At 46.6% G+C, this 27,970-nt stretch overlaps 1 protein-coding gene across 2 annotated transcripts in view; it reads left to right on the top strand.

The window, feature by feature from the left end:
* The first annotated feature begins 12,956 nt into the window (after positions 1–12,956).
* Positions 12,957–27,970, top strand: part of PTGR1 (prostaglandin reductase 1) — a 29,588-nt gene continuing 14,574 nt past the window's right edge. The window contains exons 1-3 of one of the 2 annotated variants that reach the window (XM_073345616.1): positions 12,957–13,298; positions 24,411–24,597; positions 25,588–25,703. In XM_073345616.1, the coding sequence (XP_073201717.1) occupies positions 25,598–25,703 (106 nt within the window). In that variant the 5' untranslated portion in view covers positions 12,957–13,298; positions 24,411–24,597; positions 25,588–25,597. Of the gene's footprint in view, positions 13,299–24,055; positions 24,598–25,587; positions 25,704–27,970 lie in introns of both variants that reach the window. The other variant, XM_073345617.1, reaches the window with a different exon arrangement.

Below are 27,970 nucleotides of genomic sequence, written 5' to 3'. Positions count from 1 at the left end.
GGTAGGGTAGGCAAGGTGCATAAAGGACCCTGCCTCACTGACAGAGCACAGATGATCCTCCAAGGTCTCTCAGGAAAGGGCTTGAGCTAGTGAGAGACATTGCATTAGGATGTCTTATATTGTATGATCTGTCCTCTACATGATGAAATATATTGAGCATAAAGATGTTAAACTGTAAACCAGACTCTTCACACGTGCTGGGTGGAATTCTGTGAGAGGTGTGTTTCAGTACTGAGGAGTCTGAAGGGTTTTATCTTTCCTGATGAACTTGGCATAATTTTTTGGGGTACATCCATGCTTGCAGACAAAAGACAATATCTGTAGTAGCTGTAAGATCTGATGTTTGTCATTTTTAATGGTTAGTGGTTCCTTGTCTAAGAGTGGTAGACTCATTCTCTGTATGTATTAATCAGGCCAGCTGCATATATACTAAATAAATCACCTGAAGAAAAAATTGCTCAGTACCTTCAAACTTCTATATGTGCATTTAATTAAATACTCCTCCAAGTAAACAGTATCTTGAAACAACATGTCAATCTTTAATCTGTGCACTAGTATCTGTTACTTAATATGTTAGCCAATCATAATTACTAAGATGCCATCTATTGTCATGGTCAAATTATTTAGTGCCTGATCCATTTCAGAGTAACAGCCGTGTTAGTCTGTATTCGCAAGAAGAAAAGGAGTACTTGTGGCACCTTAGAGACTAACCAATTTATTTGAGCATAAGCTTTCGTGAGCTACAGCTCACTTCATTGGATGCATACTGTGGAAACTGCAGAAGACATTATATACACAGAGACCATGAAACAATACCTCCTCCCACCCCACTCTCCTGCTGGTAATAGCTTATCTAAAGTGATCACTCTCCTTACAATGTGTATGAAAAGCAAGGTGGGCCATTTCCAGCACAAATCCAGGTTTTCCCCCCCCCCCCGCCCCCAAACACACACACACACACACACAAACTCACTCTCCTGCTGGTAATAACTTATCCAAAGTGACCACTCTCCCTACAATGTGCATGATAATCAAGATGGGCCTTCTCACCCCCCACCCCCATACACACACAAACTCACTCTCCTGCTGGTAATAATTCATCCAAAGTGACCACTCTCCCTACAATGTGCATGATAATCAAGGTGGGCCATTTCCAGCACAAATCCAAGTTTAACCAGAACGTCTGGGGCGGGGGGAGGGGGTAGGAAAAAACAAGGGGAAATAGGCTACCTTGCATAATGACTTAGCCACTCCCAGTCTCTATTTAAGCCTAAATTAATAGTATCCAATTTGCAAATGAATTCCAATTCAGCAGTTTCTCGCTGGAGTCTGGATTTGAAGTTTTTTTGTTTTAAGATAGCGACCTTCATGTCTGTAATTGCGTGACCAGAGAGATTGAAGTGTTCTCCGACTGGTTTATGAATGTTATAATTCTTGACATCTGATTTGTGTCCATTTATTCTTTTACATAGAGACTGTCCAGTTTGACCAATGTACATGGCAGAGAGGCATTGCTGGCACATGATGGCATATATCACATTGGTGGATGTCCAAGTGAACGAGCCTCTGATAGTGTGGCTGATGTTATTAGGACCTGGGATATTCTATCTACTACCTAAGATCCATAAACCTGGAAATCTTGGGCGCCCCATCATCTCAGGCATTGGCACCCTGACAGCAGGATTGTCTGGCTATGTAGACTCCCTCCTCAGGCCCTACGCTACCAGCACTCCCAGCTACCTTCGAGACACCACTGACTTCCTGAGGAAACTTCAATCCATCGGTGATCTTCCTGATAACACCATCCTGGCCACCATGGATGTAGAAGCCCTCTACACCAACATTCCACACAAAGATGGACTACAAGCTGTCAAGAACACTATCCCCGATAATGTCACGGCTAACCTGGTGGCTGAACTTTGTGACTTTGTCCTTACCCATAACTATTTTACATTTGGGGACAATGTATACCTTCAGATCAGCGGCACTGCTATGGGTACCCGCATGGCCCCTCAGTATGCCAACATTTTTATGGCTGATTTAGAACAACGCTTCCTCAGCTCTCGTCCCCTAACGCCCCTACTCTACTTGCGCTATATTGATGACATCTTCATCATCTGGACCCATGGAAAAGAAGCCCTTGAGGAATTCCACCATGATTTCAACAATTTCTATCCCACCATCAACCTCAGCCTGGTCCACTCCACACAGAGATCCACTTTCTGGACACTACAGTGCTAATAAACAATGGTCACATAAACACCACCCTATACCGGAAACCTACTGACCGCTATTCCTACCTACATGCCTCCAGCTTTCACCCTGACCACACCACACGATCCATCGTCTACAGCCAAGCTCTGCAATACAACCGCATTTGCTCCAACCCCTCAGACAGAGGCAAACACCTACAAGATCTCTATCAAGCATTCTTACAACTACAATACCCACCTGTGGAAGTGAAGAAACAGATTGATAGAGCCAGAAGAGTTCCCAGAAGTCACCTACTACAGGACAGACCTAACAAAGAAAATAACAGAACGCCACTAGCCGTCACCTTCAGCCCCCAACTAAAACCCCTCCAACGCATTATTAAGGATCTACAACCTATCCTGAAGGATGACCCAACACTCTCACAAATCTTGGGAGACAGGCCAGTCCTTGCCTACAGACAGCCCCCCAGCCTGAAGCAAATACTCACCAACAACCACATACCACACAACAGACCCACTAACCCAGGAACCTATCCTTGCAACAAAGCCCGTTGCCAACTGTGCCCACATATCTATTCAGGGGACACCATCACAGGGCCTAATAACATCAGCCACACTATCAGAGGCTCGTTCACCTGTACATCCACCAATGTGATATATGCCATCATGTGCCAGCAATGCCCCTCTGCCATGTACATTGGTCAAACTGGACAGTCTCTACGTAAAAGAATAAATGGACACAAATTAAATTTAACAAGAACGTCGGGGGGGGGTAGGAAAAACAAGGGGAAATAGGTTACCTTGCATAATGACTTAGCCACTCCCAGTCTCTATTCAAGCCTAAGTTAATTGTATCCAATTTGCAAATGAATTCCAATTCAACAGTCTCTCGCTGGAGTCTGGATTGAAGTTTTTTTGTTGTAATATCGCAATTTTCATGTCTGTAATCGCGTGAGGGGCATTGCGTTCTGTTATTTTCTTTGTTAGGCCTGTCCCTTGAAACCATCAAGCCAAGACGACAAACCTCAGCCTGAAAACAAGGTTTGCAACCAATCGTTCTCTGGGGCAGTATAGGCAACCTGTGCTCCGGCTCGGACATGGGCCTAAGACTGTACCACCTTTTCATAGATCTCATAACTGCTATCATTTATATATACACAACATCGGGGCCCGATGAGGGCACAGACCCCTCCTTGGGATGCCAAGAGATAGTCCAAAGCCAGCCTGTTTTGGAGGGAAAACGTCCTGAGCTGCTGTACCTCTTTATTTAATGTTTTTACTGCTGACCCGAAATCACTAATTGAGTCCTCTAACTCTAAGGCAACTTTCTCAAGTACCATTTGCAGCCTTACAGTATAGCGGCCAATGCATGCCATGGCTGGCCCGGAAACCAGTGGCGCTATTCCCAGTACAGAGTACCCTACAAGCTTCTCGGTTGTGAGGGGATTCTTCGTATTGCCCTCCAATGCCGTAGTCAGTCGCTGCAGGGTCTTTTCTCGTGACTCAACAGAGGTGTCTCAGGCATTTCTAATCTTTCTTTTGGGCAGTGTGGCAGTTATGGAAAGATGAGGAACTCCATGAGCTATATAACAGCTACCTGTCCAGTTGGCTGGCAGCACCTTGTAAGCCTTTCGGCCACATACAAAATAGTGACCCTGTAGGGCCCAGTAAGGACTGTTTCTTAAGGGGATTCCTGGGATATTTAAGGCTGCTTTTCCAAACAGTTCATATGCCCCTAGGGCGGCCATCCCATCCTCCTGATTGGGTACAAGTGGGGGCATTTCTAATTGTGCCGTTCAAATTACTCACCATAGGGACCACTACAAACCCACCATTGGCTTGCTACATTGGAGATATTAACTGGACGGCAAGTTACATTTCTAAACTCCTCTTTTGTGGTAAGATTATTTGTAAGAGTTTCCCTAAAAGGGGAGGAACCATTACACCCACACTGTTGGCCTCCCCTGTTGGTCTTTATCCAATACCCATCAGCCCACTGTGTAATAACACAGGAGCTTTTTCCCACAGGATGCCCATAGTGATCAGATTGGTTTCGGGTAAAACATAACACTCCCTCAGTGAGTACTGCAACTGAATACTCCTGGACCTGATAGGTGGCCTACTGTAAAGAGGTCTTGTTCCAGAACGGCGAGTCCGTTCTTTCCTGCTCTTTGGTGATGGCTAATTCTGCTAGGGTCAAGGGCAGCATGTCAAGGGGCATTCCCGTTTTGGGGGACAGTGGAGTTGGAGCACATACCCAGCAATCAGTCTGGTTTGTTAAATTAGCAACATGGTGCGCAAGCGAAACAAAGGAGTTATGCTCCCGATATGCACAGTTTGGAAATACCAATACAGAGAATAACAATGTTACCCAATTAATTATCATCAGAGTCTTCCTAACCCTGGGTCTCCAGTACCTGGGTGGGCCCATTTTAGCATTAAGGTGCCCACTATTTGTGTCTTTTAAACAGTAGCTTTAGCCCGAGATCGTCACTAGATGAGGAGTCAGCAAGTTGGACGGTCCACTGTTCTGCTGACGAGGGGGCGGGTACTGCCTTCAGACGAGAGTGATGGATCCAGTTCTTGTGTCCCTCGATCTTTGCCGCTGTATGGGAGATCAGCAGGACGGTATAGGGTCCTTTCCACTTTTCCTGGAGAGGCTCGTCTTTCCAGGTGCGAACAAGCACAGAGTCACCGGGCTGTAAGGAGTGGACGGGAGTGTCCAAGGGGAGAGGCTGGGAATCCTTGGTATACCTGTGAAGAGACAAGAGAACAGCAGACAGGGAACACATATACTGTGACAAAAAAACATTACCCAACTCCCATTCTGCTGACCGAACCGGGGTGCCATTCATAGGCCATGCCCTTCCAAACATAATTTCAAAGGGACTGAGCCCTAATCTACCCTTTGGGAGAACGCGGATACGGAGTAGGACGAGGGGCAAAGCATCAGGCCGTCGCAGTGAGGCTTCTTGGCACACTTTTGAGAGATGCCATTTAAGGGTCTGATTGATACGCTCCACTACCCCACTGGCTTGCGGTCTCCAGGGCGTATGGAGTTTCCAGGGGATCTGTAAGGCATGTGAGATGCTTTGAATGATTTTTGACGTGAAGTGTGTCCCGTTGTCAGATTCCATCCACGGGGGAATCCAAAGCGAGGAATGATCTCCTTAACAAACTTGAGGGCCACTGTCCTGGCAGTGCAGTTACGGCATGGGAAGGCTTCTGGCCATCCGCTGAACCAATCCACTATAACAAGGAGATATTTGAACCCTTGGGTCCGGGGAAACTCAGTAAAGTCTATTTGCCACACTTATCCAGGGCCCGGAGTGGGTCCTAAGGCAGCTGGTGGCACAGGATGTCCCGGTTGGGGGTTATTCTTTTGGCAGACTAAGCAGTCCGCTTGTACCTGGGCAGCCAGGGGTCGGAGTCCGGAAGTGATAAAGTATTTTCCCATTAGTTGGATAAGTGCTTCCCTGCCAGCATGAGTGGTTTGATGTAGTTTCTGCAGCACTGGCTGGATTAGGCCCTTTGGTAAGAGGACCTTCCCTTCTGGGGAATGGAGCCATCCCTCCTTTTCCCGGAGACCGAGTTTGTCAGTTAGCTGTCTCTCCTCCCCAGAGTACTGAGGGGTTGGAAGCTCCCCTACTGATGGGATAAGGGCATGCATATGGGCGTTCTCAGCCTGAGGGGATGGCAGGGTGGCAGCATGCTTAGCCTCTCTATCTGCCCAGGCATTACCTCTGGCCACATCTTGATCCTCCCTTTGATGGGCTTTACAGTGTACCACCGCCACTTCCGAGGGAAGTTGTACGGCTTCTAAGAGCCGGAGGATTTAGGGCCCGTACTTGACTGGGGAGCCTTGGGCTGTCAGCATTCCCCTTTGCTTCCATAGGCCAGCATGAGCATGCAGCACACCAAAAGCATACTTTGAATCAGTAAAAATGTTGACCCGCTTTCCTTTCGACAGTTCAATGCACGGGTCAGGGCTATTAGTTCGGCAAGCTGAGCAGAGGTCCCAGCAGGCAAACCTTCAGCTTCCACAGTGTCATGGAGGGCCACAACAGCATAACCCGCCCTCCTTTGCCCATCTATTACAGTACTGCTACCATCAGTGTACCGCTCAGAATCTGCATTTGGGAGGGGTACATCCTTTAAATCCGGACGGCTGGAGTACTGGACATCTATGGTCTCTAAACAGTCATATTTCTGTTCCTCTGTTTCTGGCAAGAGAGTGGCTGGGTTAAGGGAGGGGCAAGGCTGTAGGGTGACTTCAGAGTTCTCTAACAGCTTAGCCTGGTACCGAGCAATCCGAGCCTGGGTGAGCCAAAGCCCTCCCTTTGCATCCAATAAGGCTCGGACCATGTGGGGAGTATAGATTTGCATAACCCCTCTCAATGTTAGCTTCCCGGCTTCCTCAAGCACTAGGGCAGTAGCTGCGACTGCCGGTAAACATGCCGGCCAACCCTTTGCAACCTGATACAGTTGCTTAGAAAAATAAGCCACGGGACATCTCCATGCCCCTAACAGCTATGTAAGCACTCCTAGGGCCACCCCCCTTCGTTCATGTACATACAACTGAAATGGCTTAGAGAGATCCGGTAGGCCCAGAGCCGGGGCTTCCATCAATTTTCTTTTCAGGATTTTAAATGCCCTGTCAGCCTCTGGGGTCCAATAGAAGGGGTCATGATCTGCTCCTTTTACACAGTCGTACAGAGGGTTAGCCTACAGTCCAAACTGTGGGATCCATATCCGGCAAAAGCCTGCCATACCCAGAAATGCCCTGAGCCGCTTACGGTTACTTGGGGTAGGAACTTGACAGATAGCTTCCTTTCCTTTTTTTTTTTTTTCTTCTTCGCTTGAACGCTGACACTCCCCTTGCCTTAGCTGTAACCTGATTCCTCTACCTCAGACAACAGGGTTCTCAGGAGGATATTACAGTCGTCTCAATCCGGCTTGTGACTACTGAGGCACCCCTCAAAGACTGATATAAACCTGCTTGGGTTGGTGGAAAACTCTCCTGCCTGTGCTTTGAAAGCAGCCAAATCCACAGGATTAAAGGGTACATGGGTGTAAACTTGCATAGTGGTAGCCTGACATCTGTCTGCCCCTGGGCAAGCCACAACAGTCTCGGTAAGCAAAGGATAGAGTCCCACCGAGGGGGCAATCTCTGTAACCCGAGGCATCCTACCCTTATAAGGTGGAGGTGTGGGGGCCGAAGGGGACACCGGTTCTGCCATTACAGTGGGGGTGGGGGTCTGGGGACTAACATTAGCTGCTAGCGAACCAGTCGGAGTCAGATTACGGTGCTGTAAAATATCTGGTCAAGTACATAGAGTCAGAAACAAATGCTCATACGTATATATGTTCATTCCATTTACCCATTCACTGACAAAACAAAACTAATTGGAGGATCGTGTTGTAATTAATTGACCCTCCTGGTGGCCACCACTCCTGGTCCTCTAGTTGATATTGAGGCCAGTCAACTATACAGAATCGTTTTAATTGGCTCTTAGTCATCGGATCCGCACCAAATACCTTCCAGTTTGCTAGAATGCACTCTAGGGGCTTACACCGTGCCCTAACCCCTGAGCTCTGTCCCTGTCCCATACCTACAGGGTAACTCTCGGCGTCCCCAGGTTCCAACAGAGCATACAGTCCGGATTTCAAAAGGTTCCTACCTTATCCAAGGGACCAGTTCTTCACCGTCGTCTACCACAACTGCTTCACCACTACATGAGTGCGTTGCACCGTTGTGCCCTCCGCGGTCAATCAAATCGCGTCTCCTCCGAGGCCCCGGTGAACTCACCAGTGCGCACTGGGCGTCGGTTCTCGCCGCAATCCTCGACCTCCAGGAGGGGTCCGGGCAAGGCTAAATTGCAGCCTCTGGCCCACCCAGGGACGCCAAAAGCTGTTGCCGGCACCCAGTGCCGAGAGGCTGAACAACAGCTTGAGTGGTTCGTTACCCGGTGTGCTACACCCAATAATCACAATGGGGTGGAGAAACAGAAAAGTTTATTTGAAGCTTCAAATAGGTACAGGGAGATTTGAATCTCAAATCCTGTACCCAGAGCAGGAAGTTACACAGGCTTTTATACATCCTTTTTCCCAGCATACTTATCCAATAGCAAGCTGCCCCAAGTATCCATATAGCCAGCCAATCCAGTTCCCAGCTAGTTCCCTGGTTCTCTGTATCATTTGTTAAACTATACATAAAGCTGCTTTATTCAGCATTGTTCTTCCATATCTGCCCTGTGTGGCCTTGCTTAGTTTCAGGCAGTCTGACTCTGCAGCATATTGTTGCAGATTCTCAGCATAACTGCTGTGTGTGCCTCCAGGCGGGGGAGGCCAAGGATACTTGGGCCTAGTATGCAGAGCTGCTGCAGAGTGCCTCCAGGCGGGAGGGGGGGCCAAGGACACCTAGTGTGAGGGGGCTTCATCGACACTCGTGGTCTTCCATCCCCTCCAGTTACCTAGTGGCCATGCCCCAGTGTCCCCAACACATTTGGTGTTCAGATAAGTAGTTCTAGGCATGATCTGATGAGTTATGATCAGACCTGACTTAAGCTGCTTACAGCATTGCTGCTCTGTCCCTCAGCCCAGAGAGAACAGACAAAGGGAAAAAGTTTCTTTCCCCTTTTTAAAAGTTCTAGCCTTCCCATTGGCTCTTTTGGTCAGGTGCCAACTTTTTTTTTCTTTACCTGGAAGACATTTTAACCCTTTATAGGTAAAGCAAGCAAAGAACAGCTACCAAGAAGGATCATACAGCTAACTGGCTGGCTGGTGTCCATCAAAGGGAGCTATCCCCCAACTTTATTTATCACAATCCTGATAATTTTTCATACCTGGCTCCAAGCTTCTTACAGCATAGTTCTGCCCTGTCCCCTCCTTCTGGGAGAACAGACAGACAGACAAAGGGGGAGTCTTGTTTCAATTTTAAAAAGTTCTAGCCTTCCCACTGGCTCTTTTGGCCAGATGCTCACTCACTCCTTTTACCTATGCATCCCAGTGACTTTTAACCCTTTACAGGTACAGCAAGTAGAGAACAGCTACTAAGAGGGATTTTATAGCTACTGTCTGGCTGGGTGTCCACAAAAAGGAGCTAACCCCCCCCCCTTCATTTATCACAGGTGTGGAAAAAAACACACACCCCTGTGCGATGCAAGTTTCAGCGCTGTACAGTGGCAGTGTAGACAGTTCTGGTACCTATTCCCCTTGCGGAGGTGGTTTTATTACAGCGCTGGGAGAGCTCTCCCCCAGCACTGGGGCCGCGACTACACAGCCATGTTAAAGCGCTGACAGAAGCCAACTGACCATCCTTCAAATTCAACAAAGTCTGAAACAAGCAGCCTGGATGGAGTTTCTATCCAGGAGTCCAAGCCTCTGTCTCTCTGCACATAGCAGCCTATGTTCTTTTTGATCTTCATTCCTTACGATATCACATAAAATTCTGCTTAACACTTATGCGCTATGCTAGCAGTATGTGACCTTGGGCTCTGAAAGTGCCCCCAAGGCCTGCCCATCACCTGGTGCCCACTAGGTTAGCTTTCCTACGTAGCCTCACTCACCAGGCAGCCAGTCAATCTCCCAACTCCACAAAGCAACTTGGAGCCTTAAACTGACACTTGTCAGGTCACATAAGGCTGTAAGGGAGCTGTCCCTGACGCTGCTGTCCCTGACGCTGCCCCAAATTCTGTAGGTGCGGTGAGGTTGAGAATAGGGGCTCAGCTATCTCCAGCTCCCTAGAGCGGTGGAATTTTTTACTTGTCCTAATGGGAGTTGCAACTTGCATAGCTATGTAGGGGTTAAGCAGCTGCTGCATTCTACCCCAGAGGTGGTCGTATTTCAGTAGTGGGCGAAGTGGTTTGTATGCATAGTTTGATTATCTGTTATTTAAGGCTCTAACACATGTCAGAAATTTGAGTAGGATAAGTGTGGATGCTGCCCAAACTGTGATCGTGTCTGTGCTCTATATTTTGGCCTGCTTCTGCAGGGTGAAAGTGTGGAACTTCCTCCAACTGAAGGCTATGGACTCTTAATGGGACAAGCTGCTGGAGTGCACCATGTGACTCTCAATGGGATAAGCTCCTGGAGCATGAGAGCAAATGGGCAGAATGGGACTGCCCACTTGACTAGCTGGTTGTTCTCCAAGGAATGCCAGTCCACTCAATGGCAAGTATTTGCACTTGCGATGCTGGGTGGTGGATGTTCAATTCATTCCGTCTCCGACATTACAGGTGGAACTCAGTTTCCTAACTTGCCAGGTGAAAATGGTAGGTCACTGATGTGTTCTTGGTGCTGTGTTTCGAGAGGCATGTCTAGGTGCTGCTAACTTAGATCCAACTGAAGTGCAAGTTACCACTGCTGCTAAACTGCATGGGAACATTCTCCACACTGGGGCATAGGTTGAATGCCACCAAATTTGCCAAAGATTTGTGTATGTGATTGCTGGCAAAGACCAGGTTATCAGACTGTTGTCTTCACTGGGGGTGATGTACTAGCTGTCAGGGCCCCACCAAATGCACAGAGACTCCCAAAGTAGCTCTCAATCATGCTGCTGGAGGGTATAGTGTTGACACTGAGCATTTCTTGTTGCCTTGGAGGAGACTTAGATGCATGAGGCACCAGAGGAGTTTGTGAAGCTGGAGGCATGTCCCATCGGTTCCAAAACAGCTACTAAGAAGACATCAGGCCCCAGTTATAAGTACCCCATGGCGCGCTGTCCCTAGACCTGCTCCTATGAGAGCATCAGTGTTGAGATCTGGATCTCTATGAGGAGGGTGGGAGCAAATTTTGAACCCTGCCATAATCAGACCTGGATATGTAAGATCCTACCTTCAACTCCAAAGAGGAGTAGGAGAAATCCAGTGGCCAGGGAGCTCTGGTACCAGGTGGTGTAAAAGGAGTTGGCAAGTGGGATGGATGAGGAGAAGCAGTAGGTGTGGGTGAAGCACTGGGGTGAAACTTGCCTGCTGACAGTACCGATCATCTGATTTGGAGGTGTTCTGAAGACTGCTCTGAGGGCTGCTCCGTAGAAGCCAGTGTTGAATGGGCGAGCGCTGAGGATGTAGTGAGTACCGGTGCTTGCACTGAAGAAGACAATGCCAAGACATCTGGGCAGGAGTGGAGAGCCTGGCACTGAAAGGCAGAGCAGGTCCTTGGCCACTGTGGACACTTCTGGTGTTGTCAGCACAGAGAACGTCTGGTAGATAGCAAGATGCAAGAGAAAAGTCAACTCTGTAGATGGCCCCGGCCATGGAGTCGGCCTCAACAGCACTAAAGTCGGTGCCAGAGTCAGTGGCTCTAGGCGAGTGGCTCTGGAACAGAGGTGGTGCTAGCCCATTGGGGGCCGTAAGCAGAAATATTTTTGCCCTCCCCTTCACAACACATAATAAAAAGCAAATAGTGGTGCCCCTTGAGCTTCTCAGGGCCCTAAGCAATTGCTTAGTCTGTTTATGCCTAGCACCAGCTCTGTCAAGGAAGTATGCATTCCCAGATAGCACCTAGCTGGTTCTCTGAACTCAGTACCTGACTTGCTCCTGGAGGATTCTGCTGGAGACTGAGTGATGATGAGACAATTTCATAAACATCTGAGAAACAGGATTTGAGTGCTTCCCCCGCTCCTCACCCCTTTTATTTTTACCCACTAGACAATCCCAAGCCACCTGGTTGGCCAACATCTGTGAAATGTTTCATTTTATTGTTGGGAAATTCAGCCAACTGGCAGCTTCTTTTAATCTATCAGAGAAACTGCAAGGTCAAAGAAATATCTAGGTTGAGTGTGTTTACTTGAGTCACAACATGTATAGATAGTGAAATGCAGACCTCAGGCACCAGACGAACTGCCTCTGTAGGTCTGAATAGTGCAAAGTTGGAGCAACCTTATTGTAAGAAAGCTAAGTGGATGGATTAGAATTAAAAATGTATGGACCGAGATTTTTAAAAAATTGACAGTGATTTTGAGTGCCTCAGATTTTGGGTGCCCACCATGACATATAATAAAGGGGCTTGAATTTTAGAGGGTGGGTGTTCATCCATTCTAAAAATCAGGGGTCCATTTAAGCTGTCTCAGTTTGGGCACCCAAAAACTGGAGGTAGTCAGCCACTATTCCAATTGATCAAATTTTTCCTCAGCCTTACAAGGAGAGGGTCTCAAGACCACATTTGTCCCTTGTCATAAAGTTAATCCACACACTGCAGTATTAACTGCTAAGGAAGTACTGCAAGCACCAGAAACTGACAGATTCCAGCGTGGGTTTTGTTCAAGTCACCTCTTTCAAAACTTCTAATTTTCAGACTATTATATCCAGGTGGCTGATCCCTGCTGTAACTCCATTGACTTAGTTGGAGTTAGACTAAAGATGAATTTGACCCAGGGTCTTTCCCAGATTAGGAATGTCCATGTTTTGTTTTGTTTCTGGGGGTGAGTGCACTGGGAGTCACAGTACAATATTCTGCAGTGATGATCCAGAACACTGCAGCAATTAAAACTCCGTGTCGGAGGAAATACAGTTGAACTAGTTTAATAACTTTCTATAGTGGGAGAGGACAAACCTCTGTTTTTTTGTTATTACTTGCCTTCTGCAACCTGAAGTTATATGCGTGAGCCAAAGAGTGCCGGGTACAAATCACTGTTCCCTTCCTTCATTCCCTCCGCATTTTCTTGTTTACCACCTGCTTAGCTGTCTTCCCCATCCTCATATCGCCCTCTCATTCAGTCTCTCCAGCACCCAAACCCAGCAGTGCTGTTGTTAACAGGTTTTTCTCTGTAGTACAAGCAAGAGATAGCATCTCAGCTGTCTTCTAGGTGCAGGAATAATTTTCCATTTGAAAAGGGAGACGGAAGTCAGGAGAATATAAAAGTCCTTTAAGAAAAGCATGCAGTCCAGGAACTCAGCCTTTCTGCAGCGCTGCGAGAGAGCTATTGGTTGTAGCGACGCAAGGACACAGCAGGTGGCATCAGAGGAAATACAGATAATGATAGTGGCGTGACCCCTACTTTCTGGAGCCAGAAGAGTGGGAAAGCAGAACGGAGCAGCCTAACTTCAGTGTCCAAAGAAGCTGCATCCATTAACTGTTGCACAGGTTAGTAATGGGCGATAGGAATGAACAGTAGTAACTGGGACTGAGTTGATGATAATTAAAAGGCATCATTATCTAGGCTCTTACACATTTGAAAAGTCGATCCAATGCTGTGTCTTATCTCAAACCAATTCTGATAGAGAAATGGCTGCTCAGAGTAGGCCAAAGTTTAGGGTTTTGTAATAAATAGCATTTTCCAGAAATCTAAGAGTAATAGAAATGTTTCCTTAAATTATAAATTGTAGTGAAAAAACTTAATTTAGATAGTCCCTGGCAGTGTTTGTAAGCCAAACACTGCAACACCAGAACTAATGCAGGGGAAGGAGAGAGTGAAACTGACTATAAAAAAGGGAAGCTCAGTATATTTTCGTTGTCTAGCTGGAGCTTAGGGCGGGAAAGAAACATGAGTGGTGAGAAATGCTGTAAAAGCCAAATTCTGACCTTAATTTCACTAATGTCACTATATTAAAGTTTATGGAATTACTCTGGGTTTATACTGGTATAAAGAAAACAGTATATGGCCTCAAAGTTTTAAAAAAATGTTTTATGAATGTAAGAGTTTATTAGTCTCACACTGATTATGAAAGTTGTGCTTTGTTTGTTTGAAATTAGGCTTTAACTTGAGAATGTTTCTTGAATCTGGCAGGTTGATTTTTTTTTTTTTTCAAAAAAATTTATCATGTGTTATGCCAGCCCAGAACTCCTGAGTGGGACCTGTAGTAACAAGCAGTGTAGACATGCCCACCCAGATTCTGAGACCTGGTGAGGAGGGTGGGTCTCTGGGCCTGGGCTCCAGCTAGAGCAGGAATGTCTACACTGCTATTTTCAGCTTCTATAGCGCAAGTCCTACGAGCCCAAATCAGTTGACCTGGGCTCTGAGATTCACTGCCACGGGGCAGGGGGGATTCAGTGTACCCTAAGGTAAGATTTTTCCACAGGCACTCAGCACACTGGGTGCTGCCTATGAAAATGTGGCCTTTTATTTTGGTGCCTGAATGGAAGTGGGACTCTTGAAAACCTGGCCTTAAATTAAGTGGATTGGAAGTGGGGAAATGCCAGTAATTAAACCTGGTGGAAAGTTTTTCAAGGTTCCTACAGACTGGGATAAACAAGCAAGTAAAATTTATTTTAAAATTTTGAAAAATGCTTTGATATCAGCCTCTTAAGAATCTGTATTTGTATAAAACTACTTCAGAGATGGTATGCAAGATAGAACCACAGCTTCCTAATAATCTGTGTTAACAATGTAAAAGTCGGATTCTGCTCTGTGTCAATCAGTGGGAGTTTTGCTAATGACCTTAGTGAAAGCAAAATCTAACATAGTTATTGGGATCATAGTTAATGTTCTGAAATATGTTGTATTTTCTTCATAATTTTATATATGCTGAACCTTTGTCCTGAAATTTTTATATATTGTGTAGCAACACTAGGAATGCATGATAGTCTGTCCGACTGTTCTCAACCTTTTCCACAGTGGGGACCTCATTTTTCACACCAGAATAGATATGGGGCCTTTGTCTGTGTAGCTGGGATCCCCCTCCCACTTAATAATATGGGTAGGGTAGTTACAACCCTGAAGTGGAGAACCCATCTTCTATCCAGTCCCTGGAGAGAAGTACTCTGAGCAAGCCAGCACTGCTCCATGACCTATTTAGCAACGGCAGAGCTGCATTCAGCCAGGAAAATCCCTATGCATTCTCTGTGCTCAGACACGCAGTTCAGATCTTTGTTATTTGAAAGCCAATCACCCTCAGAGCTGCTAGTATTGAGTGCTCATTTTCTGACAAAAAATAGCCAAGAGGCATGCATTAAAAAACCCAGAACTTTTACAGCCTCATCAAGTCCCTTTTCAGCTTCAATGGAATCCTGTGAGCTGCTGAAGCTTCCCAGGGAGTTGAACAATGTGCCCAAATGAGTTGGGGTGCAATAGACTGGATTCTGTTCACTGTCTTTTTCTGTGGTAGCTTGGGCACCATCAGTGCAAATAGCAACACAGCAATGCCAATCCAACCTGGCTGCAAGAATTGATTGGTGAAAAGTTTCAAAGATTTCCCACCTCCGCCCTGGAATGTGCCCTGAATAGACAGCAATACAGGGAGTCCTCATGTATGCATCCTTCCTACCTATATTGAACTCATGTTACATGTTGGGCAGAAGACATCTCTAGTTTTACCCACTTGTGTTGAGAAATTGTCGCTCTCCTGAACAGGTGCTACTGACCACGGGAAGCCATATTGTGAATTCATCAGTTGACTATATCATGGGAAAGGGGAACTGCTTTGCCTTGGCTGGCAGATCCCAACATTACATTAACAGTTAAGAGAGACAACGTAATTATTGTTTCCACAATTATATGAGACTTGGGAGCTTTTAGTATTCACTGCAAACCCAAGTCTGATGCATGCAGGGTTTTCATGATTACAGCACTGCCATTTAATAAAAGAGGCTTCTAGTTTTGTCAACCCATACATTGTTGCTCAAGGAATTTAATGGGTTTCTTTAGTGAATGTAAGGGGTCTGTTAGCCCCTTACTAAAACTCATTGGGGGTGTTTTGGTTGGCTAGCTCCCAGTAACAAAAGAAAGGGGAAGGGTCAATGGGAAATCAGGACCCTGAGACTGACAGTCCCTAGGAGGAATGGGGAGAGGCCAATGCTTCAGGTCAGCCTGATTGACAGGGCAGGCAGGCTAATGACAGAGTCAAGAGGCCGGGGAGGTCCCCTCTCCCTGTGAGCTGGAAGTGCCTGGGTCAGACAGAGTGGGGCCCAGCTAAGGAGAGAGCTGGGGCCCGAGCTGAGCTGGGGAGCAGAGCCGTGCCAACCAGAGAAGCAGCCCAGGGAGCAGATCCGTGCTGGGAGCAGAGCTGTAGCAGCAAAAGCCAGAGAAGCAGCCCAGGGCTGGGAGCAGAGCCACAGAAGCAGCCCAGAGAACAGATCTGTGCTGGGAGGAGAACTGCAGCAACCAGAGCCAGTGGGGCCAGAGCAGCAGCAGTGCTGAGAGAGTGGAGCTGGAGCTGTCTGGAAGCGGGTGTGGTGAGCAGCCAAGGAGAGCGAGGGGGACCCTGGGCAGCGGAAGCAGCAAAGGGAGACACCCCCAGCCGAGAGGCCTTGCAGACCAGACTTGGAGGGGGATCATAATCCCAACAGGGTGGGGTCGGCGCTGGGAAGAAGGATCCTGCCACCTAGAGGTGAGGGCGTGTGGCCACCACCAGAGCAAGTGTCCGACCCGCAGCATCCCTGCGGCACAGCCAGGGCCTGAGAAGGAGGCCTGGGACTTGTGAGGAACAGACTGTGAACTGCTCTTACAGAGATGCTGGTGGTGGTTATGTGTTTTCCTTTAGCCTTTCCTGATTTTTAAAAAATTGACTGCTGTTTACATGCAGTTCAAGGCAAATACAATTTATTAACGATCAGTGGGTCAGGGAAGCATCCAGTGCAGAGAGAGCACCCTGGAGTGGGGACACTGCCCTAGGTGACCACGACAAGGTTGGGGGTCGAGCCCCCCCCAGGAATCCTGGGCCCAGCCTTGTTAGGGTTACCAGGACTCTGCCACACAGGAGGGTGGAAGGGGAGCCCTCAAGGGCAGGCAGGCCTCTGGGTAGAGGAAGGGAGAGTGAGGATTCAGATCCGTTCGCTAGCCCATTTCACTGGGGTAGTGCATAAGCCAGGAAAATCCCCACAATAGTGGGCCTATTCCCCTGCTTACATAAAGCTGATTGCTTCCTCTCCACATGCCTCAGTGTTCCCTCCTTTTGATGGTCATAAGTAAGGCTCCATGTTTGTCACGGAGGTCACAGATTCCGTGACCTCCTTGACTTCTGCAGCAGCTGGTGTGCCTGGCCCTGGGGCCGCTTGAACAGCTTGGGCAGCCCCTGGGCCAGGTGCACCGGCTGCGGCTGGGGCATCCTCGGGCTGCTGCCTCCCAGCGGCAGGAGTTTGGGAGTGGAATGGGGGCTCAGGGCTGGGGATTGGGGTGCAGGTCAGGGCTTATCTGGGGGGCTCCCCTCCCTCAGCTCCTAGCTTCACGTGCTGCCTCTGCCGGCCTGACAGGCACCGCCCCCGCAGCTCCCATTGGCCACGGTTCCCAGGCAATGGGAGCTGCAGAGCCGGGGCTTGGGGCAGAGTGGAGGCAGCACAGGGAGCTCAGGAGGAGCTGGGTAGGAAGCCTGCCCCAGCCCCGCCAACCCTCCACCGAGGCACCACCCCCCAAGCACCCGCAGCACCCCCTGGGCCATCCCCCAACCCCCCAAGTTTTAGTCACGGGTGTATAGTAAAAGTCTTGGACAGGTCACGGGCTGTCAATTTTTGTTTACTGCCCATGACTTTTACTGAAAGTACCCGTGACTACAACGTAGCCATAGTCATAAGCAAACCTCAGAATCCTTTGCTGGCTGCTGTGAAAACGCCTTTGAAATATCACAGTAGCTGAGAAGCAAAGCATGCTTGGGTCTGGGTCCCCAAGAGAGGAAAGTCAGTCTGCAAGTGGCAGATCCATAAAGAAGGGGAAAATGGTAAGAAAGGGAGGAAGGGCTGGATGATGATATTCAGAGGCCTTAAACTATGTCAAGCATAAGAGGCCCTGTACCATTTAAAAAAAAAAACACAAAAAACACCAATTTATTATTTTCACAGAAAGGACATTGAATATATAAACCCGAAAGCTTTATATTTGTGTATGTAGAAAGGCAAAGTTTTAAAAATAGAAAAATAATCCTCATTTTCAGCACCCTTCTCTGTAACGATGACTTCATGACAAATAAATTTTAGACAAATTCTTTGAACTAATTGCATATGTAAGTAAAAAATCTTTTTTTCCCAGATCTCCTTTATTTACCAAACGGTTTTGGTAACATTCAGTTTTTTCTTTAGAGGCCCCTCATATTGCGAGGCCAGTGTTCTTCACTGCACGGCCCGTGAGCCAGTTGCGGCTCCCATGGATTCTAAGTGCAGCTCCCTGTCGATCGTGCTCTCCAGCGGCCGTGGGGCTGCAGCTAAGGGAAGCTCCCTGCCTGCGCTGGGCCCACGCTGCTCCCGGAAGCGGCCAGCTCGCCCTCGTGGCCCTGGGGGATAAGTGAGGGAGCAGAGGTCTCCGTGCGCTGCCCCTCTCTGCAGGCATTGCCCCCGCAGCTCCTACTGGCTGGAAACGGGGAACTGTGGCCAATGGGAGTTGTGGGGGGCAATGCCTGCAGAGAGGGGCAGTGTGCAGAGTCCTGTGCCCCCACAGAGGCCACAGGGGTGCGTTGGCCCCTTCCAGGAGCGGCGTGAGGCCAGGGCTGCCCAAAGTAAGTGCCACCCCATTCAATGGCCAGGTTCTGAATAGCTCTTCCACCACCTAACCTGCAGCCTCCCAGGTCAGTCCCCCATAACCCCTGCTGCACCCCAAACCCCTGCCCCAGCCCCGAGCCCCTTCCCAGAGCCAGCCCCCAGTACCTCCTCCTGCACCCCGTTCCCCCTCCTGCATCTAAACACTCTGCCCCAGCCTGGAGTCCCCTCCTGCACCCAAACTCCCTCCCAGAGCTTGCACCCCTCACCCCTTCCTGCACCCCAAGCCCCTGCTCTAGCCCTGAGCCCCCTCCCAGAGCCAGCCCCCCATACCCTCTCCTGCACCCCCAAGCAATATTACCAATTATGGTAATATTACCATATCAACCAAGAACTCAGAGTGTTCAACCATCTGTGTTGGATTGATGTGGCTCTCACATTGAGGGTTTCTTGCCAAAGTGGCCCCCACTTCAAAAATAGCGAAGAGCACTGCCCTAAGCTGTAGTTTAGTTATCTTATACTTTCATCTGGCATTGAAGGGAGGGTGGTCACAACTGCCCTGCTGCCTGGAACAGAGCAGGGGCATGTAAACTGTAATGCAATTCCTTTCCCTTTGAGGGGAAAGCTGGAGAGTAAGAGGCATCTGCATACAGGTCCCATTAGGACAGGGAGAAGCAGCAAAGTGGCAGGCTCCTGGGTGCAGCAAAATGGAGAATTCTGTGGCTTGTTGGAAAAATGCCACATTCTGTGCTGCAGAACTAGAGTCCACCAGGCCTTGACTGACTTACCGAGCAGTTCAAATCTTAGAGCTATTGTTTCTGGCTGGTTGTGGATTTTAGCCAGGGCATCATTCCCATTCTAAAGCAGTTGACTCTTGGCTTATGGTTTTGCCGTTTTCTCCATGACCCAAAGGGCTAGAAGTGTAATTTAAAGAGATCTGGTAAAGCCCTCTGAAACCTATTGGTGACCCCTGGAGGTCACGACCCTCAGATTGAAAACTATTGGCTAGCCTGTCAATCACCAATCTCCTAAAATATTCTGGGCTATAAGATATCCACGGTCTTACAATTTAGTTTTGTATATGTCCAGACATTATAGATTTTAATGGGCTTTTTAGTACTGTAGAGTTGCTCACCTTTCCAAAATTCATGGGAGGTTCTCAGTTTTCTCAGGTTCTCACTGGCCTTGCCCTCCATCCTGTGAGTCTACGCTGTAAGGCAGGGAGAGTATTGAATTTTGACGTTGCAGCATCATGACGTTCGGTTGTAGTGAAGCACTGACACATGATGACTTTGCATTTCTGCACTGTGATATCCTGTCAGTTTGTGATAACAGTGCTGAAGGAACTGAGAATGCAGTGTCATTGTCATGACAGTTTAGCAATTCTGATTTCATGATGCAGGGTCAGGAATTTGTCCTGCAAATAACTTCATTATTCAGGCTTGGCTTGGCTTGGCTTATAACACACATTTCCCCACATGGACCTGAAAGTGCTTTATGAAGGTAGGAAAGCATTATTATCCCCATATTGCCAATGAGGGATATGAAATGCAGATAGGCGTCAGTGGGACCTGCAGTTGCTCAAAATATCAATCCTTAAGTGACATAACCAAGATCACTTATCGAATCATTGACAGAGCCAGGAGTAGATCCCATAATGTCTGATGCTGTCCAGTCCCCTGATGTCACCTCCAGACTATAACCTGTACAGCCTAGTATTTATAAAGTTCTTCAGGTTGTTTCATTGACAGGTGTTTCAAAAAATGTTAAGTACTGTTGTTATTGTTAGAGTGTCAAACAACTGCGTAGACCAGGTAAGGAAGAGAGGTAACAGGGTAAGATATTGTTTCCCTGAATAATTTCTCTAGTTTTTTTAAGTCTGGGCGTCTGCCCATAACACAAAACCTCCACTGAACTATTGCACAGTGGATATATTGTGCTCAGGAATAAACATTTTCATTTCAGTCATGCATGTCTGAAAGCCTCTAAGCCTTTTCAGAGAGAATATGAAGAAAACAGACCTTGGTCTAACACACACAGCAGTACGGCCAAATGAACTGAGACTGGCAGCAAAACCAAACCAGAGTCCGACTCAAAATTCACAATAAAGAATCCAGGGAGAAACAATACTAACTGACAAAGGAATGAAACAAAAGTTGCACTCTGCCACGAAACTGTAAATCTCCTCAGCTACGTTAAGGCAGAATAACTTCCCAAATTCCTGAATGTGGGACAGTCAAATGTGCTGATCTGTTGCTACAATTGACATAAAAGCAAACTTGATCATTTAAAACTTGGCTTTATACAGTGTGATTTAGAAGAAAGCAGGATACGCATTGCTTTTGGGTATCTGTTGGATATGGAAGCAAAAACCTTATGGAGTGTTGGAATATGTTGTCCACAGCACTGCAGGCAATATGTATGTGGAAAGGAATGTACAAGTCTTTCCCCTTCTGATTTCTGTTCTTATAAGATTTTTGGTGGATGGGGTATGTCCAGCCTTAATAGCCATTAAATGTACTTTTGCTAATCGTATCTCTGTTGTGCAGTCTTACAGAAATATCTATAGAGCTATTCAGTAGAGAATTCTAATTATTCTACATATTTAAAGAGAACTCCTTTAGTTTAACAATAAACCAGTATAAGGCAGCATGTCATATTCAGTATTCTGTGAACCTCAGGCAAAACCAAGGGCTTCAAATGCATCTGTGACTGAGTGGCTTCATTCCCAGTCTGAAGTGGACATAATCTGGACACAGAGTTACAGACACTCTTAATGAATCAGCTCATCTATGAGCTGAAGTGTTTTTAAAATAAATTGACACAGCAAGTGATCTCTAGGATTGTGAGCTATATGAAACATGATGTGTGTGAAATGCAGGAGGGTAAGTCAGGACAAAGTTTGGCCAGTGATGTTTTCATGCTGACTGGATTTTTAAAAATCACCGGGTGAAATGACTCTCGTTTCCTTAGGTTCTACTTGTACAATAACTCTTAAAGACATTTTGGTGCAGCTGTGAGGGCTGTCACTTTGTATTTGCAGATCACAGGTATACCAGAGTGGTGAGTCAGTTCCTGCTCTTTTATTTGTGTTCAGAGTGCCCATGGCCACAGATAACAATACCATCTGGCTTTTCCTCTAATCCTGATCATGCAATAATTGATTATGGGGAACGGTTTTTAAGATGGCTCTGTTAATAACCTTAGATGCATAGGGGCTGTGTGGGAAAGACAGAACTTGAAGCGAAAGGTGTAATGTTCTTGCTGGGATTTAGGGGTCTACAGCAGGTGCAGATAGACAGTGAATGGGAATTCATGGTATCATATAGGTTTATCCTCTTTACTGCATGTAAGGAGCTTGCTTCTAACCTTTGACACAGTGGGTAGATGAGTATTGCTGGTTATTTGTGAAATCAGTTAATGCACTTGTGTAACATGTACTATTGCTGAATGCCAGGGATTGTGGCAGGGTTCCTTTTTAAGTGGGCCAAAGTAATGTTATACCAATAAAATAAAAACCAGCAGGATCTTATTAAAGGGAAAAAGGCAAAATACCACATTTATTGTGAATACAGAAAGAATCATAGTAAGCAGTTAGTTATAGCTATAACATTCCATTCAATTTCATATTTATTCACACATTCATTCTCACACACACAGGTTCTGCAAGGTTGTTATCATAGTTACCAGCCTTAGAGTTGCTCATGCCAAGCCACTGGCCAGGTAGCCTGGACATGAGGAGGGAGCAGGGCCTTGTCAGATGCTCATCTGATGCTCCTGGAAGTTGGTTTGCAGAATCAGACCCCAAAGTTCTCACTTTCCAGAGTCCATTTTTATAGGAATTTCTTCCTATGCCAGTCTATGGGAATTGCTTCATCAGCAGATGGCACATTCCCGACGGCTCCATGCTGCCAGATGTTATCTTGTTCTTTGGTTCTCCCATTCTTGAGGCTGTTGGGTGGATTCCAGTCTGCCCTCCGGGGGGTCCTCTGGTTATTTCTATTTGACGCCTTCTTCAGCCGATGGACACTGGATTCTTAGGCTGGCACCTCCCTGATCATTCAGTTATTATCCACACACATTCTCTATCTCTATTTTAATCACAATTGTTAATACAACAAAAGGGCGGGGAGTCTGAGTGCTGTTTCTGTTGTTACAGAGTATTGCTTTGAGTCTCTCTGTGTGAATTGCTTTGAGAACAGACTGTCTTAGAATGTACTAACACAATTAGCAGCTTGCAAGTTTCACACAGAGGGAGAGAAACAGTACCAAAAACCAAGAGACCTCTTAATTAGTAATACCCTGGAATTTAAACTCTGGGGAATCAAACTCATTTGTGATTTTAATACAGAACTTCTTTAATATGATCCAACAATGTACACCTTTTGTATGTTCTCCATTGGCCTACCACAAACCCCACACGTGTCTTTTAGTATCTGAAATCAGTGCAAAGCATTTAACTGCAAAATCACCACTCCCTAATACTGCTATCTTGGCTTGTTTGTAGTTAGGCCTCGTGCTTTGTGCTGATTCACTCACCTTGTTAAATCCTGCATAAACTTTGAATTTGGTGGGCGTGTTTATTGTAACAGGAAAGAGTGATTGGGCCCCTCAGTAAAGCCCAAGATAGTGAAGTCTATTCAGAGTCCCTCTCACACCATGCAATTCAATACAATGTGGTGAAGTGCCAAAGCTTATTAATATTTAACAACTTGTTGACTCCTAAAGGAGTACACAAAGATCTTCTGTACTTTCCACAGTATGCATCCTATGAAGTGAGCTGTAGCTCACAAGAGCTCATGCTCAAATAAATTGGTTAGTCTCTAAGGTGCCACAAGTACTCCTTTTCTTTTTGCTAAAGGAGAGTGGCAGTACTAGGTGGATAATCAAAGACTATTGTTAGAACTAACAGGCCTATATAGGTATATATGGTCAAAATTTCCAAAGAGCCTAAATGACTTTATAAGCTTAAGCCCCATTTTCAAAAGGAATAAACACCCAAATCCTCAGTTATTTAGGCACCTAACTTCCATGAAATCAGTGGGAGTTAGGCCCTTAAATACCTTTGAGGATCCAAGCCTCAAGAACCTAAGTCTCACTGAAATTTACTTCAGCTCCTAAATCATTTTGATGCTTTTGAAAACTTTACCCATGGGCCCCAGGAAACAAAAATGTGTTAAAGATAAATAGGGTTGTTGGGTTTTTTTTTTTTCTCCTTATGATGGTCTTTAAAGTAAATTTTGACCAAAAGATATAGGTTAAAAATAAAATTTGTGAAAACAGAACCGAGTTCTAAAATAGAAAAGTTGCTGAAATTGCTTTGTTTGCAAAAGCAGATTAAAACATAGGCCTGCTTTGAGAATAAGAACGATAGAGTGGTAATAGTTGTGTGTGTCATAGGTTTGGACCCATTTTTGTTTTGCTAATGGTTGGATGCATCGAGTGACCGGTTTTAATTCTTTTTTAATTTTTGGATTTTTGTATTGGACTTTCCATTAAAGCTAGTGAGACGATATCTCCTTTGGACTTGTGACCAGCAAACTCTTGCTAGCTGCCCCAAAAACAGTGTCTCTGTCTGAAAGGCAATGTGTTTTTTGGAGGACTCCTGGATCAGCAGTCAGGGTGACCTGCGAATGTTCTGTGTATTTAGAATTGCTTAGTCATGGGGGACCCTTTTAGGAGTTATTGTTTGCTGAATTGGGGCGTTTTCTACAAATGAACTAATTGACACTCGATTGGACTAAGTCAAATCACTTGTGAACCTGATTTGCTCATGGTTTGAAGATAGGCACAGTAGGGGCGGAGCAAGGGAAATTCATATCCATTGTGGATAAAAGCAGAGATCTTTACCACTAGTTTCCCACCCGAGGAAAGGCTGAGGTTCCAGAATCTGAGAGACTGATCACCTTGCAGAGAAGAAACCTCGATATCCCGACGTTGGCTATTCCAGTCTCTGACTGGGCTTTTGCTCTGATCTGCTGAGCCTGTTGACAAAAAAGCAGCCAGCAGACCACCACCTGGTTCTTCTCTTCAGCTCCTGCTGGTAAGTTCAAATCTTTACTCTAAGTATCCACTTTTCTCCTTTTCTTCTGTTGAGGGGAGGATACATTCAATTTTTTAAGGGTATAAAAGAGGCTGTGCATCTGTGTATAAACACGTGTAAGATTCACCTGGGAAAGTTCCCTTGGATTGTCTTAGGAAAACAGGACAATTAAGGGTGTTCTCAGTTTAATGTGTTGTACTTCTAAAACTTGAGAAACTCTGATGTCATTGTCTGAAACATTTGGTTATTAAAATCTGCGTTTATCAAGTGTATCAATCTATTTTGTACTACCTATTGGCAGAAGTGTGGGGAAGGGTGAGCCGCGGTATCAGTGTTAAAAATGTACAGAGGCTTTATTTGCCTTTGCAGCTGTGATTTGAACTTTGGCTAAAACTGGTAACAATTGGTTTTCAGCACTGTCTATTTAACCAGGCTGAAATTGTAGTTTTAACTGGTATAAGGAAAAATCCTGTGAGGATTTTGAACCAATCAGGCTGCCACCATTTTAGATTTCTTTTAGAATACATGGATGAGATTCTGTGCTGTGTCTTTAAGAACTGTGGCAAAGAATTCTCAGCCCAGTGGAGTGGGGGCTGAGAGGACTTTAAGCCGCCTTTATGCCCTCCCGTTCCTGGGCTGCTCTAGGACTAGAAAGGTCTCTGGAGTAACTAAGACAGCTCTCGGGCATCCTTCACTGAGGCAGGGAAAGGTACTAAAAAAACACAAACAAACCCAACCCCCCCCCCCAAAAAAACCCCAAAAATCTTGGTAAGTGCAAGTATAAAAGACTTGACAAACTCTTATCATGCTTATGGGGCCAGTGCTTAGCCTGAAATTGTTAAGCACAGAGATGGAGATGCTCAGGCATGGGTGTCTGACAATATCTAATCTTGCAGCGGGGGTGGGGTTGTGTGTGTGTGTGTGTCAGAATGGCCATGCAGCCATTTGTATTCCAGGTTTTGATTTTGATTGTGCTGTCTTCTCATGCAGGTGGTACAGGATGGTGAGAGCCAAGTCTTGGACGCTGAGAAAGCATTTTGAGGGCTTCCCCAAAACAAGTGACTTTGAGCTGAAAGAGGTAGAGCTGCCAAAGCTAAAGGATGGAGGTAAGGAGAATGGTCCTTCATGTAGATGTTGTTAGGACTATATTTTGTTTTTTACTCACAGTGCAGTGTGTAAATCTAGAATAATTAATACATTTCTGTGAACTGAGCTTTATAAAAGTACAAGCAGGCTTGGATCTGGCAAAGATGTGGAGTCATGTGACTCAAAGAATCCCCTGGGCTTCATGTGCCGAATACCTGGCTCAGCAGTGCTCCTGTGGATGAGCAGACATTTAGGGCGGGATTTTCTAAAGTGCTCCGCATTGCCTAAGGTACAGAAGCCTATGGAACAAAGTTTTTTTTTTTTTTTTTTAAGTTACGCCATCGTCATTATATCATCACGTTGTAAAGATAACAGGATATTGATTCATGTTCAGAAGGTTCTCTTCCTCGGTCTGCAGACAGGCAGAGATTGATCATAGGGAAGGGGAATTAAATTAACAAGACTGGTCACTTTCACTGCTTCTAGTCAGAACCCTGTGGGCAGCAGAGAAATTATGGAAAATCATGTCATTTTCCTTCTGGTGCTGCTGCTTGGGAAAGTGGCAGATGTGCGTAAGCTCAAATTATTCACTAGGAGTCCCCCCCCCCCAAAAAAAATTAAAAGAGAGGCAATAGAGGAGTAGAGTAGTTGACACCTGTCCGCACACTAACCAGGAATCTCTGGACTGGGGAAGAGATACAGAAAACTCTTCCCTTCCAGCAGCAAGAGAGTGCTTGAACTTCAAGTGTATGAAACACCTACTAGCCAGAGATTGACATGAAAGATGGAAGCCCTAAACATGGTGCAGGGACAGCATCATGGTAGAAATACCAGTAGCTGGGGGACTGGGCTTTTACCAGGACATTGCTCCTGGACCCCACTGGTGCCTTTTGCCCTCACTTCAAACCTGTCCTTAATCGCTTTTCTGGCTAGTAGGTTTAATTCTCCAGCCAGTAGGGATCTGCCAGACGTTTCAAGCCTTATTATTGACACAGCAAAGTGTGAAGTTTGCCTTGTGCTCCCAGCCAGAAGGCAGGCCTAATTCAGGAACACTCGTGTCTGGATTTTTATTTAAAAAAAAAAGAAGTGTGCAGTTGTCACGCCTTCGCCAAACCCCCTACAGTGGGGAGGAGGGAGAAAAAAGTGCACCCCTCTCCCCTGCGTAGCATGCAATTTAGGAAAGGGAAATATTTGTTTTCAGGGGGATGAATGGAGAAAAACGGGGGGAGAAGATAGGGGGAGCAGTAAAACAGAGTTACATGCAACACGTGGACCTACGGGCTCAATGGTACCCCAGTATGCAGGGACAGATACTGACCAGTGCATCTAGACCAAGAGTTCGGGAGTCCTGGGCAGAGTTCCAGTCCGGCAGTGAATCTTGGGTGCTCCTGGTCATCTTCAGCACCAGTAAACTTTCCCCAACAAACCCCTCTGGTGCCCTCTTCTGCGGTTCTCTGCAAACCCATCCAGAGCGACAACCTCCCCACGTAGCTAGCTACAGCCTCTCTCCTTATTCCCAAGGCAAGGTCACAAGCCTCAGTACTCACAGCCCCATACAGCTCTGGGCGGCAGTGATACTGGGTCCAGCTCCGGTTTGCTCCTCTCAGGAGAGCTGGAGCTAGAGACACCCGCAGCCCTGTCGTGCTCCCTCTTTCCAGCCCTCCCCTGGAACAGCCAGTGCTTCCTCTGCCTCACAGGCCATGCCCTCTAAACCCTAGGGGATGTCTACACTGTAATTAGATGCCCACGTCTGGCCTGTGCCAGCTGACTCAGGCTCTAAGGGGCTGTATAATTGTGGCTGGTGAGCTCTGGGACCTCCAATCTCACAGGGTCCTAAAGCCCAGGCTTCAGCCTGATCCCATAAGTTGGCACCTCAGTTAAACAGCCATTTAGCCCAAGCCCTGGGAGCCTGAGTCAGCTGGCGCTGGCTAGCTGTAGGTGTCTAACTGCAGTGTAGACACACCCTAAGGGGGTTACAATAGCAGAAAGTGCTTTGAACCCAGAGAGAGGGAGCCGTGTCTCCTATGGCTGTCTATCCAATCTATTTGTAAGGCTCTATAGAAATAGTCTGCGTACTGTACCCATAACACATAGCTCAGCAGAGTTGGCAAAGTTAGAAAAGTCCCCCTGATTGACTAGGTCATATTCCTGAATTTCTGCATTTTAAAGCGCTGCTCCCAACACTGTCCGGGGAGAAATGGACCTGCCTCTTCAATCTCTGGTGAACATCCATGCATGTCACGCTTACTATTTCCCCCCCCTCTCCATTCCATACTACCTGGCCATT

This window comes from Lepidochelys kempii, chromosome 5, assembly GCF_965140265.1.
Source record: "Lepidochelys kempii isolate rLepKem1 chromosome 5, rLepKem1.hap2, whole genome shotgun sequence".
In the NCBI taxonomy this organism is placed as follows: domain Eukaryota; kingdom Metazoa; phylum Chordata; order Testudines; family Cheloniidae; genus Lepidochelys; species Lepidochelys kempii.
This window is presented reverse-complemented; position numbering and strand designations above follow the sequence as displayed.